The 13,955-nt window shown below is 40.9% G+C and overlaps 1 protein-coding gene across 7 annotated transcripts in view; it reads right to left on the bottom strand.

The window, feature by feature from the left end:
• LRRFIP2 (LRR binding FLII interacting protein 2) overlaps positions 1-11,868 on the bottom strand; it is a 54,874-nt gene extending 43,006 nt beyond the window's left edge. Inside the window, exons 1-2 of one of the 7 annotated variants that reach the window (XM_021385862.1) lie at positions 11,601-11,868; positions 1,834-1,938 (exon numbers count right to left, since the gene is read on the bottom strand). In XM_021385862.1, the coding sequence (XP_021241537.1) occupies positions 1,834-1,923 (90 nt within the window). In that variant the 5' untranslated portion in view covers positions 1,924-1,938; positions 11,601-11,868. Of the gene's footprint in view, positions 1-1,833; positions 1,939-10,350; positions 10,720-10,863; positions 11,003-11,476; positions 11,573-11,600 lie in introns of those variants that run through there. The other 6 variants (XM_021385855.1, XM_021385860.1, XM_021385858.1 and 3 more) reach the window with 6 other exon arrangements.

The raw sequence follows: 13,955 nt of genomic DNA, 5'->3' as shown, positions 1-13,955 counted from the left end.
ATTAATTTGCCATTAATGGAAGGGAACCCTTTATTTTTGTTTAATCTGAACTCATGCTCAAATTTTAGCTGAGAGAGGTAGAAATCTAAGAGAACACAAAGCCCTGCAGTAACTCTAAGTAAGGCAATACATATGAAACTTTGATATTGAGAGCATTTTATTAGGCCAAGTTGCAAGTTGATGTTACTTTACTGGAACCGTGCAGAGAACATGGGAAAAGACAAACTAAAGCCAAATCCCTTCTCCTTTCAGCGTTTCGCCCAAAACTAGGAGACAAACTGAATATGATTCAAAATCCCACACAGAACATACGAGACACTGACAACTCCCATTAGATCTGGTATGAACACAGCTTTCAGAAAGCTCACAACTTAATGAAAAATGACTTTTTTTTTTTTGCTGACTGAGCATATCCTTCGCCTTTAGTCTGTGATAGCACAGTTTGAAAACAGTCACTGTTTTCAGACACCTATCTATTTTGTCTTACGATTTGATTTTATTTCATATACACAAACGTACATATTCATATACATACTGAAAGTAATGCCTCCTACTTATTTCCACGGAAACTACAACAAAGAGCACAATATTTGATAGAGCAAATTCTCAGCTATAAAACACTGCCTTTCAACACAGTAAACACCACCAGCTATGCATTTTTGCCAGTGACGAACACAATCAGCATCCCATGCTCATAAAAATCTGTACTAGTGGAGGTGACCCACTGTCCTACCACCTCTTGCTGTTGGCCTCTCTGTGCCAATGTCCACTGTTTGGTCTCCATAAAAGTTCAGGATTGTTGATGAATGTCAATTGGTGCAAGATTCTCCCCACAAGGAAGAATTCAATGACACACCTTTGCTTCAGATGCACTTCCACGTCAGATGCCATTCTGTCAGACTACTCCTTTGCTGCCATCTGTCACACAGCATCAAAATGTAACAGAACACTGGCAGGAAGGTTTAACCCCTACTGCCATACCACCAACATCCACCTCTGAGGTCATGGGCCAACATATTAAAGTAGAAGGCATTTCTTTCAGAGCAGCTCTTGTAAATAGTTTACATTACAAGGTCAATCACAGTATGTTTTTTGCACTTATCTACAAAATTGTTAACCACAGTTGACATAATGTAGTTCAAAGCTTCTGTATTCATCTCTACACAAACAATGCTTAAGGTTTTGTTTCCAAATCCACAGTGTTTCTTCCCAGAAAAAATGAAGCCCAGACAGAGAGCTATAAAATTTCAAGCTCAACAGGCCTCCTTACAACACCCACTGGAACAAAATTCCCCGTTGTATCAACTTCTTAATTGCTTTTTTGGCTGGTTACTTCCAGCTGTTTATCTTTAGGCTGCTGATCCTATTAGAAAAGTCCTCGTATAGCATATGAAGCCATTTTCGACAGAACTATGACTTCATATTTGAAATAGAACACGTTTGTCAACTCTTGTAAATACATTCAATAACTATTACACCTTCAATGCTAATAGACTACACTAACCACTTTAGGAATACTCAACACTACAGTAAGCTAAATGTTCAGGTTTTTTAATTTTACATTTCAGAAAGCAACCAGATTTCTCATATATCTTAAGGTAACAACAATTTAAGGCATACCTATCTGCAGAAATAGCTGCTAATCTTAAATGCAATACTATGAAGTTACACATAACCGTATACGTAATGAATCTTTATTGCAATATTCCAGTAAATGCCGTTTTCTTATTTTAAAGGACTCTTCATTTGTATTTCACTTTTGTGTAATTACTGGATATTACATTTGCTTTCATCTCTACTTATAAATTTGAAACAAACTGAAATTAAACAAACCTCTCTGGCAATGCTACTCAGAGCTTCATCTTCTGCAGAAAACCTGTCTTTCACTGGAGTTCTCTTCCGTCCTGATCCAGGAGTCCCCATCTTTATTCTCTAATTCTATATTTGCAAAGAGAAATAGGAAAAAGTTCAGTTTTCAGATCTGGAATTAAAACAAAAAAAAAAAACACACTAACACTAACTAACCCCACAGACATAATATGGTTACCTATTCTTTAGCCATATAATACTCAAGAATCCTATGTGTCATTGCCATAAAGACTGTATTTTTGGAAAAACTTCTATCAAATTCTTATAGAAGCTTTATAAAACACCACTGCATCCTACAAACTGCACATAGAAGTTTTTCTGCTGAACAGAAACCACCAATTTACCTACAGCTTCTAAGTCTTTGGTTACGCACAACCGTCGACTACTCCTAGCTCAATGAAGATACTTACATAACCTATCATTTTTCGCAACTCCTAAAAATAACAACTAAATGAATTTCATGGACTTAAGAGAACCCATAGTCAGCAGCAGGTTCAAGAATTAGAATTACACAGAACACTCTCCAAAACAGAAAAAAATTCAGCAGACAGAACCTTTTCAAAGTATCCAAGCTATCCAAAGTATCAAAGTATCAAGGTAATAGACATTTATTTACATTTTAATACAGCCATTCTTATTGAGCTGCAACTGAACGCAGCTTATAATAAACTTCAGTTTATTACAGCAGAATTAAAGACATATTCAGGAAAACAAAAATATTCTTTTGCTTAACTTGGAAATTGAGGAGAGAAACATTCTAGTGTCATATACATATAAAATCTTCCAAACACCTTTTGCAAGAACAAAAATCACCAACAAACCAAGACACAGGCTGCATTTACATATACAGCCACAGGGAGCAAAACATTACTCAAAAGTAGGTGAATAACCTAAATCAGCTTTAAAAAAAAAAAATTATCTTAATGAAAGTCTACTTCTAGACATCCAGTTTCTTACAAATACCAGATCAGAACTTGGTGGTAGTCCAGCTACTTGAGATAAAGGAGATAAGCATTCCACACAAGGCTTGGGAAAACACCTTATTTAGAAAAAAACTTCTTCATGCAAATAGAAAAGGTCTAGGAGTGAACTATTATTGGCCACCCTTTTGAAAGTGAATCCGTTTAAGAATTCTCATACCACATCTAACTAGGAAATACTCAAAAATTCCTAATACTTCAATCAAACAGGCAAAACAAAACTGTGACAACGATTTTTCATGCATGGACATTTCTTTATTTCTTACTTCATCATCTTTATTAGAGTAACAAAACCAAAATATTTGGGCTATTTTCTGGCAAAGATATCAAGTAGCATCACTATGCTGCTCCCCATTCCTCCCCCCCCCCTTTTTTTTTTTTTTTTTAAATTTAGCTTCTACACTTCTCATCCCCACCGTAATATACTGCAAATCCTCTCTCCCTTGCAGGCAGGATGTCTTTCATCCTGCTTCCAATTCCACCGGTACTTTCCTAATCTTTATATGCTTAGAGTAGGGAAATTTTCTATTTGCTGAGAAAAGACAACAGTGCCCTGAAACTACACAACTGCCCTCTTAAAAGCTCCTGCATAGGACAGACACTACTAGTATGCAATATAATCTTAATCCATTTTCAGTTGCTATTCTGAGATCAAAACTAAAAACTCAATACTGCAGGTGTTAGACAGAAGCGCACTTTCAAGAAGAAATAAAAGATTTCAACCTCATTCTTATCTGAAGTTGGAATGGTTCTTAAAGGACAGCAGAGCTGAAACTCACAGTGACCGAAAACTGAACTATGGTCTAGAACAAGTTCTGCCACTGTTGGTCAACTCTGTGAGAATCTAGGTTTTTTGGCTTTAAAACAAAGCAAGCAAGCGCCTACTTTGTACTTCAATGAATTTAGGTATCTATACTCAGAAAGAAGTTTGAAGACATCTTAGCGGCAAAGATACAACCTCAGAACTTTGGCTTGCTGCTCCCGCTTGGGAAAAGGGTGTCCAAAAATCACATCCCTTTTCAGTAATTAACACTGACTGGTTTCAAGTAAAAAAGCAGATGGACCACAACGTAGGAGAAGCATCAAAGTATAAAGTGATACCATGCTACTACAAAAAAAGTAGTCAAAAGGTTATATATTAGTCTAAATAAAACAAGAAATTATACTATATGTTATTATGGTAATCCAGTTCATTTAACCAACAGAACTCAAAACTATCTACTAAAAAGGTCAGTACAGGACAGTTCAGTATTTAACGTGTAAATAAAGAGCAGTGAATGCACAAGAAGTACCTCATCACAGTTTCACTGGAGTATAAAGGTGCAGGAGTCACTGTGCTGTAAAGGGCATGGCATTCCTTATACCCATCTGCCAGATTTGCTCACCGAAGATGAGCACAAAACTCCCGACTGAGCTCAACCCCAGGAAGGGAAGCATGAACAAACTACCTAGACAGCACATAGAGATGTTCCTTTTACAAACAAAAATGAGTTAGAAAAGCCAAAAACTCACCTAGAGTCAGAACTAGCAAAGGCTGCTAAGGACAACAAGAAAGGCGACTATAAGGACACTGAGTACAAAAGACAAACTAAGAAAATAGTATGGCCATTGCTCAGAAAGGCAGAGGACATATGTTAGGGGTTAGACAATAACAACAGTGAAGAAAAGAACTTTTTCTGTGAATCAAATATGCAATTGTCTGACAGAGCGTTAGCCCAAAACTGGTCACGGTGAAGAGCAAGATGACTATTAGTCACATCAAATATTAAGCAGGGAAATTACAAAGAAATGTGTGAAACAAAGTAATCAGCTTTAAAGAAAATAGGACAAAAGTATAAACATCAGTGGGAGAGGCTTTGGAGAGGAAACAGCAGCAATCCAAACCTGGTCTGACACTACATTGTGATCCCTGTCAAGGTCAGACACCATCCCTCCAGGTTGCCCATCTCTCACCCTCCAGCCTGCAGGCAGCCAGTGCACGGTGCAAGATGCAAGGAGAACCCGTGCCTGGCTGCGGGCAAGCCCTTGAGGTACTTTCTCACCAGCACATATTCAGGTACTGTAGGGAACAGCACAGGTACATGCAAATCTAGAGCACCTCCAAATGGGAAATGTAAACAGAGATCTTGGAGCTGAAGAACAGAGGACAGTTAAACACTGGCCTAAAGAGACTGTGAAACCTCCAGATTCAGAACGTGGCCAGACAAGGCCCTCAACTACGTGCTCTACCTAACCATGCTTTGAGCAAGGGCTGATCTCCAGAAGTTTTTTCCAAAATAACAAATCTTTTGATTGCGTAATTATTACTGCTGCCAGCTTTGAAACTAACGCTTAATACAATCTCTAACAAAACGTTTTATATTCCTTCAAGAACCGTATTACACAATTTCTCACATTCCACATAACTTTTAATCAAGCCGACGTATCACAAAGTATTTCACGTCTCGCTATATGATTCAGTACTAAAGAGATCTAGTTGCATTAATAACAGACCAATAAGTCTAATACTGAAGGTATCAGAATGTTATTTCTCATAAAAAAAAACATCAAGTATTTTCACAAGTGTGAGTAAACATATTTCTTATGTGCTTCATTTGTATAACTTGCACAATACAATAAATCTAATATGTGCCATAACAGTAGAATTTTCACAAAAAAATACCAGAATACAATCTAAAATAAAATAGAACCACACAAAGAACAGTTTGTTACACTGGGCTTCCTGAACTACAAAAAAGAAACTACACTCTAATCTGCTGCATTTACAATTCGGAATTCCCAAGTCACACCTTTTACGTGCTTATTTCTTAACACAGACTGGGTTACATGTTTTTAAAAAAAAAACTGAAGAAGCAACATCCTGTTGTATTTCATTTTTTAAAAGTTTTATTTTTAAAATAAAACAGAAGACTCATGAGGAAATCCTTCAAGTTCCCTCTCTGATTTCCCTTCACTTCAGGGATACATAAACTTTCACCCCTTCCACAAGTTAACTATTTCTGCCTGCTCTTCTTCCTATTATCTTCTGACTAAAGGTAATCTGTTTATCTTCTCCTTCCTAAAAAAAGGTGACCCGTCTTACGTAAAACAGAAGCCACTCTACATTTTAAGGCCCTATCACTCACCACCTTCAGTGGCACCACCTGTTCCGATGCCTGGGTCTACGCCAGTGTATTTGGCATCGCATACATGTGAGGCATTCAGATACTACAGTGTGAAGACACTATAAATAAACAAACTGAAAGTCTCTTTTTCTCTTTCAAAGTAACACCACAAAACACTTAAGAAATTCACCTGTGTAGAAATAATCTCTGTGCATCTGATCCAATATCAACAAAGAGCAGCTCTGCTCTAGAACCACTGGCTGTTTGAGCCAGCCTTGCAGTTTTCTAACACTAAAGTATAAGTCAGCAGATGCTGCATATTTTAAAAAAAGGCAATTATTTTAATCTGGGGGAAGAGCTACACCTGTTGTCAGTAATACCTCGTTTCTTGAACAAATAATTTACTTGTCCACTTGCAAAGTTGGTGTACTGATCTGCTTTAACTATCCATAAGTGAATCACACAGATCATAAAACACCATGAAAGCACTACCTGCCCCTGATGGATAGCTATCTCTGACATGTAATAAGACAGAAAATACTGCTAGGAAGCTGTTCATTATAAAATACCAGCTGGAAGTAATTTCACACAATTAGACTACATACATGTCTATGATACACACTTTTATCTGCCTTTTATCAAACAAGAGCTCACAGTAAGCATTTTCTCAACAAAAGCCAAAGATCATGTAGAATATATCTGAAGTTGACCACGTAGATCATTACAGCGTAAGTTGATTCCATTTAAACTTGCGGGTAAATTATGATTTCACAAGGACAAAAAGGCAATGAAACCAGATGGAGTTGATCAAAAAGGAGGGCTGAATTTCTTGAAATTGGTGTAAAAACCTAAAAGACTATGAATTAAGGTTGCACGGATGAATGTTAGAAACACAGTAAGTAAGGAGGATGGGTGTAAGAAGCGGAAGGAAAAACACATTCATCACTAATAAAGCAAGCACAGATCGTTGATAAAAACAAACAGTAGTAACTCATTTTAATTTCTGAATTCCACAAACCCCAAGAATACTAAAAGAACAAACTTGTGAAATATACTAAGTACAAAAGCTTTTTCATACACCTCACTAAGAAGAAAGATCTAAGAAGCAGGACTGCTATGCAACAATGATGGAATTAAAGAATTTGAATATACTTCATAATTTAATTGAACACCTGTCCTTTACTTTAACAGATAATACAGCTAATTTCATAGGTATGAAAGGTATGAAAGCTACTATACCCACAATTAAAACCAAAGTTAATATGCTCAGCAGAACACTCCCAACCCAGCAATTTTGAAGAACTGTCTCATGAAACTGCAGCTCAAGTAACACAGATCTATAAACAAATCAGAGGTATTATTTTTGCAAGCCAGCAGAAGTAGCATTTATACTCGAGAGGGAGCAGAAAGAATCAGACTGGAAAATTACAATCTTATTGGTTTAAACTTTAGTGCTTTATGAAAGCAAGTTCTAAAATATAAACAGAAATGGACACAGAATAAAGATACATGACTGAGTTAAATTACGCAAGACTGACACAAGAGCATTCCCTAGAAGGAAGCACCCACACGATTCCTCTACGCAAGGGCACGTTGTCTGGAATTAGAAATGTCTGCTGATGGGGATGACAGAATATGAGGGGGAAAAAAAAGGAGCTTCACGTACTACTGATCACAGTGACTGTGATGTAATGAAGGAGCGAGCAGGAGAGGGAAATCAGCAGTTGTTTACATAATGGATTTAAGCACTCATTCATGATTTTCATTCACCACCACCTTGTTCAGAAAAAGATAAACTGAAACCACAAACATCACGGGGGGTGGAGAAACTGATAATATGTGTAAAAGACCCTAGCATTAAAAGAAAAAGACTGACAAAATTACTGTCTGCCAAAAGATTACAGCGCTTAGTGCTATGATGGAGGCAGTCATTCCAGTTCATGAACAGCATTTCCACTAAAACAACAGAAAACCTGTTTGTCTCAAATCACGTCCTACCTCTGAAACTGTTGGCACAAAGATTCTGCCCTGAATGACCAAGCTCACATCAGCCTCTTCAGGGGAAAAAAAAACACAAAAAAACCAAAATTATTCTATGCACAGCTGTCAGCCTGTACTGCATTAACTATCAACTATCCAGTACACCGCTCTGGTACAGCATACTCCCAGTTTATTTGCCATTTACAAATCTGAGAAATACAACTTTTTCTCTATTCATAGTGTTTAACAATACAGTGACAACTCCTTAGAGAAAGCTGAAATCCCTTAGTTCTTAAGTGTTACAAAGCTAGGAATAGACAGAAAGTCAGCAATTAAGACAACCAAAAAGATATTATGCAGTCTGGAAAAGTACTGCCTGATGGAGTGTAACTGTGCCTGACTAGTGTTGGTAAACTTTAAGCAGTGCAAGACAGTAGCTGTACTGCCATATCCTACAACCCCCTGTAGGAGTACCAAGCACCCACAGGCCCATCCATCTGTCTTTGGTGACCTTCCTCCGTCTTTGCAGACTACTAGAATCCTGAGACAACACCACAGAGTGAAGCAACTTCAATCAGTGGTATTTATTTTATGAAGTATGAATTCTTTGCCAGTCAGCTGCTTACAGCTGCACTTGTAGATACTGTTACTCCACAAGATGATATAAAAATGACATACAGAATACTATAATTAGTGACAAGAAGTACCTGCAAAGCTGTTATAAGAGTCACACAACCAAGGCTATCTTAGGGCATGATGTAAAGCATATGTAGGTTTCAGAGAAGCAGAGTGACACAGCTGGACATGTAAAGAATCAGTGTTACCACAGATACTGAAGATTCAGGAAAAAAATAAGAAAATCAAGCATGATTTTCAAATATGAGGAAATGACAGTACTACAATGAACACAATGAAAAAAAATTACAGGAATGCATAATGAAAAACAAAGCCACATGAATCTTCCAAAAACAAAGCAAATTGCATTTTTACACTGTCAGCTTTTCCAAAATGAGTATCCTCTATCATTTTTGCAAAAGAATGATTCATTACTCATTAAAAAAAAAAACCCACAGCAACACACTGCTACTATATTGAGACTATTTTTTAATGAATGAAACAAACAAAAAGCCCCATGGTAACAGCCCACGTCTACTAACAAACTGCAACTACTGAAGATATTTTTCCATTAACAACTTAATATTTAGAACACTCCAACTCTTTTCTATTATTGCTACAGTTACTCTACATTACAGGAAAGCTACTGAAGCAAGAGTGCAACCCTCTAGGGTATGCTCTAAAGCTGGGGATCCCCCGTGGGGCTGTCAGACCCTGTGGAGGTGCTCCTTCACCTCTGCCACAGCAGCAGCTCTAGCTCTACAAGCCTAACACAAATGTATGAACTTCATCATCCACACATGCCAACAGTACTATTTATGTGCACTATTTTGAATGATATTTAAAGCAGAAGATTACAAAGAAGCAAGTTTTCATAGAAACAAGTTGTCCACTGCATACATTTACATGCTAACTCATTTCTAAATACTCAAGATAATAAATTCATATTACTTTCTAAGAAAACATCTCTAATAATTTTTTTTTTATATATGTGCATTGCACTGACCTCTAACTATCAGCATTCACATCAGGATTTTTCAAACAAATACAACAACACAGCATCAAATCTGTTATTGGTTTCTCATCATTGTTGTTATATACCAGATGTACTCAGTTATACCCATCTAGATTTTTAAAATAAATAAAAATTGTAAGCATATACAACTACTTTCACACAACATAAAACTCTAGTTTATTTATTTTCTATTTAAGACCTTAACATGTGCTACATAGCCCCCTGCAACTTTAAGTTCTAGACAGTGCTGGTTAAACTGGACTCGTGTTAAAACACTATGCCATCTCCCACACAATGACAGCCATAAAGCAAAGGAGCTCCTCTGGAGTCAGTTCACAAGAAGTGTTGATATCTAAGTGGTGAACAAGCTCACACCTGACATTTCACACAGCTGCCTTACATGCACTAGCTCTCTGCAAGAGCCAGGAATTCTGTTCAGATAACACCGCTTCACACCCTAAGGTAAACACCTCCAAACGTAAGTAACACAAAGCCATGGGAAAAGCACGTCACCTACATTCAACTGCGCTGTACTGCCACAACACCTTTCATCTGTTCTTACATCACCACTAAGTAATTACACTACTCAAGGAAGCAGATGCGTATCAAGAAGATACCTGTTTCTGGATCCCACTTAAACACTTTAAAGTCAAGACATAATGAATGTTTAAAAAGAAGTATTTTTTAATCTTACAGGAAATTTGTGCAAGTAAATAAACGCCCCAAAGCTGTTCAATGCTAACATTGACACTTTAAAGGAATGAAAACAATACGACATTATCCTTACAATTTCAAGCTGAAGACAGCCAGAGGTCTCTCCAAAACGAGCAAACTGTAACACTGCTTCTTCTACAAAAGAAACGCACAACGCTGTCTTCCTGAGTACCCATCTCTTACCAGCAGGCTTTGCCCGCAGTTCAGCACCGGGCACAGAGAGCCGCCTCGGCACGCTGCGACCCGCGGGAGCGAGCCCGGCCCGGCTGCAGCACGGCGGCCTGGCAGCAGCACGGCACGGCACGGCCCTCCCTGCGGCGGGACACGCCCTGACAAACGGCGGAGATACAGCGCTGCGCCTCGAGGAAGTTAGGGAGAGAAAGGCATAGGCACAGCAACGGCCGTGATTCGGGGCAACCTCCTTTCCCTTTCTCTCTCCCCGCCGCACCGCCCTTCCCCTCGGCACGGAGCGCAGCTGCGGGACCCGCCGGCATTGTTCCCTTTCCCGCCGCCCACCTGACGGGGCCCGGCCGAGCCACCGCGCCCTGCCCGCCGCCCCGCGGCCTCCCGCCCGCCCGAGCCTCACCTGCGGGCCAGCCCACGGCAGCGCCGGAACGCCCTGACGGGGCCGGGGGGGGGTCTCGCTGCGCCCTCCCCGCCTCCCACGCGAACCGCGGGGACCGGTTCCACCTCAGGCTCCGTGCCGGCGGCCGCGGAACGGAGGCCGAAGCCGCCCCAGGGCGAGCGCTGGGGCCGGCAAGCGGGGACGGGCCGGCGGCCTGGGCCGGGCAGCTGCGCTCTCGCCTCACCCTGCCCCCTCGGCCCTTCCCCGCCCCGGGAACCGCAGGAACCGGAGTGGAGCAGGGACGGCCGCGCGGCTGAGGGCCGTCCTCCTCTCTTCCTCTCCCCGCCCCACGCTGCCACTTCCCCTTCAATGCCGAGGCGGTCGCCGCCGCAAGCGCTAAGACAGGGAAGAAGCAGCGGTCGCGCTCAGACCGCGCGGCGAGGAGGAGGAAGGCGCGGAGGGAGGAAGGAGACGCGGCCGGCCCCGAGGCAGGAGCGGCAGGGCCACTCGCGCACCGCTGGGCGGCCCGCCAACCCCGCGCAGACCGCGCATGCGCGGCCGAGGGGCGCTGAGTGAGCGGCGGGGCCGCGTCTGCGGGCGGTCCGGGAGTTCGGTGTGCGGTGGCAGCCGGTACCGGTGTGCAGCGTTCCGGCAGAGGGGAAGCGCCCTTTTCTTCTCCTGTGTTTTCTCCCTGCAGCCAGGCCGGCTCACGGGTGCGCTGAGGTCCCATTGCCTGCTGACGGGCTATGTCCCCTTACCGCCGGGCAAGCAGGCAGGCAGGCAGGCTGGGTCACCCCGGGGCAGGGAGCGGTAGGTCCGCGGCGTTTCCTTCTGCGTTCGCCTCAGGGTTCTAACTGGCGTTTGTTTTTTGTCGCGTTCCCCGGGGAACAGCACGTGGAGGCCTCAGCAGCGAGCAGCCGGGTTCAGCTCCGCGGGGTCCCGCTGGCCGTGCCCCTGCGTGGCACGGCACGGCGCTGTGTGGGAGATTGGCACTGGGAGGTGCCAGTCAGGATTTGCGGGTAAAAGTCTCGTGTAAGCACTACACCTTTTCTCACGCCGCCCCAAATGCCATTGGACTTACGCACTGTTACGTTTCAAATACAACAAACGAAGTTCCTAGGGATATAAGACAAAAAAAAACCAAAGGAGCGTGCCATTAAATATATCCCAGTTTGTTCACCAGGAGTTGACTAATGTTCACCTGAGCCCTGATGAAGATCCACCTTGAAACAGCCGCAGGATCAGACCTGCAGTCATCCACCTTTCCAACTCCTCTGTCACTAATTCAGGGTAATTGCAGAGATGGTTAGAGCTCTGGAGATGGTATTTCATGTTAGAAGCCACCTGATAATAAAAAGGCACTGCTGAGTTGACAAGACTAGCAGTGAGGCTCAGGAATGTTCCCAAGAGCCCTTGGCAGAGTTCAAATGTTACACTAAAATAAGCTCAAGTGGATGAATATAAAGAAGTGACGTCCAGGCGAATTAGATCTATTACAGTAGACATAAAGCAACCTCCTGGGGTTTCTTCAGTATTTTAGGACTTTCTACTTGAGAAACATTACAGTGTCTGTCTCCTCCTTCATGCAGCGTGGCCATTCCATGCTTATTTTTAACATCATGTTAATTTCTGAAGTAATAGATGATGATCTCACCGCAGGGAGATGAAGTAGAGAGGAAGTGCTGTTGCAGAGGGAGTTTTTCTTGGAATATCAGTAGGAAAGACAGGAAAACAATGCTGACTTAACCTCAAATAAGGATGTAGTTTTTAATTATTACAGAAGGACTTATGTGCTGATTTTCTGGGCTTTATGGAGAGAGTCTTCATTAGAAATGTCTCAGGTGGTTTTGATCGAGCTACTGGGAGAAGTATATTGTACCCTCTTGACTGGAGAATTTGTGTGGAATCTTCTGATAAATGCTATGCCCCCGGTCTGTGGGAGATGATTCTCTGTCAGTGTATTGCTATATAAAGAGGAAAAATGTTTTCAGTTGTTTGTACTTTTTTTTTTTTCCAATGAAGTGTTAGGATTTGCATGTGTTTGGTCTTTTGATATCACAGGCAGCACATTTTTCTGTAATGATGCAGCAAAAAGCATGTCTCCTTGAGAGCAGACATGCATTTTTGTGGCTTGAAAGAGCAATTGTTTACTGAAAAGCAGTGCACAGAGCAGTGTATACACAGAGCAGTTACTACAGGCGGTGGTACAAGATGTTACAGTAGCAATTCTGAGTTCAGCATCATTAATGAGGAGTTAAACAGTCAGGTTACATACATTTTTCATTATAGACCTTTAATTAGAAGGCAGACAATGAAATTACATTGAACTTTTGCTGTGGAATGGCTGCAGTTATAAAATAGAAATTGATTTATGAATCTAACTTGAACAAAATATTATTGAAGCTGCTACAAAGCTTGTTCCATTAATAGTGTGTTTCAACTGAAATAAATAAATTAAGTAGCACTGGAACTCCCTTTGAAGAGATTTTCTCTTTTTATATGGTATATTATTATAGAATGCTTCTCATATGTTACTTACCCTGCTGATTTACTCTCCCTTTTCTCTAAAAAGCCCTCTCTGAAACTGTTTTGCTCTGATGAGGCATTCAGTGGGTAAAATCTTCATTCTATTTAGAGAGATCATCACCTAAGAAAGTGAACATGAAGGTCTGCTGTATTGAACACCTCAACAACATCAAGTTCCTGCAATGATTTGCATAGAGTTTTAAGATTTCGTAGATTTTAAGGAGCACTGCTGAACACTTTGGGAAAGCTCAACATTACTCAGAGTAAAGCAAACTTTCAGTTACATTCAAAGCAATAGGTAAAAGTCTGCATAGGTTAAATGTAGATGGTGAGGAACAATCTAAGGCTTACTTCAAGAGAATATCTGAAATAGTTACAAAGCTGAGTGCATGCAGACTGTATGCTGAATATAGTTATGAAATTACTTAATAAACTTTTGTAGAATTTAGTGGAATAATAAGGGACTATTATTAGACTCCCTCCGTATACATAAATCATTTACCAAATAGCAGCAAAAGCAAGCATCTTAAATTCCAGGCTGTTTGTTCTGGTAATATGCGTATTTCATAGCTGTTCTTGTAGGGGTT

This window comes from Numida meleagris, chromosome 2, assembly GCF_002078875.1.
Source record: "Numida meleagris isolate 19003 breed g44 Domestic line chromosome 2, NumMel1.0, whole genome shotgun sequence".
Classification (NCBI taxonomy): Eukaryota; Metazoa; Chordata; class Aves; order Galliformes; family Numididae; genus Numida; species Numida meleagris.
This window is presented reverse-complemented; position numbering and strand designations above follow the sequence as displayed.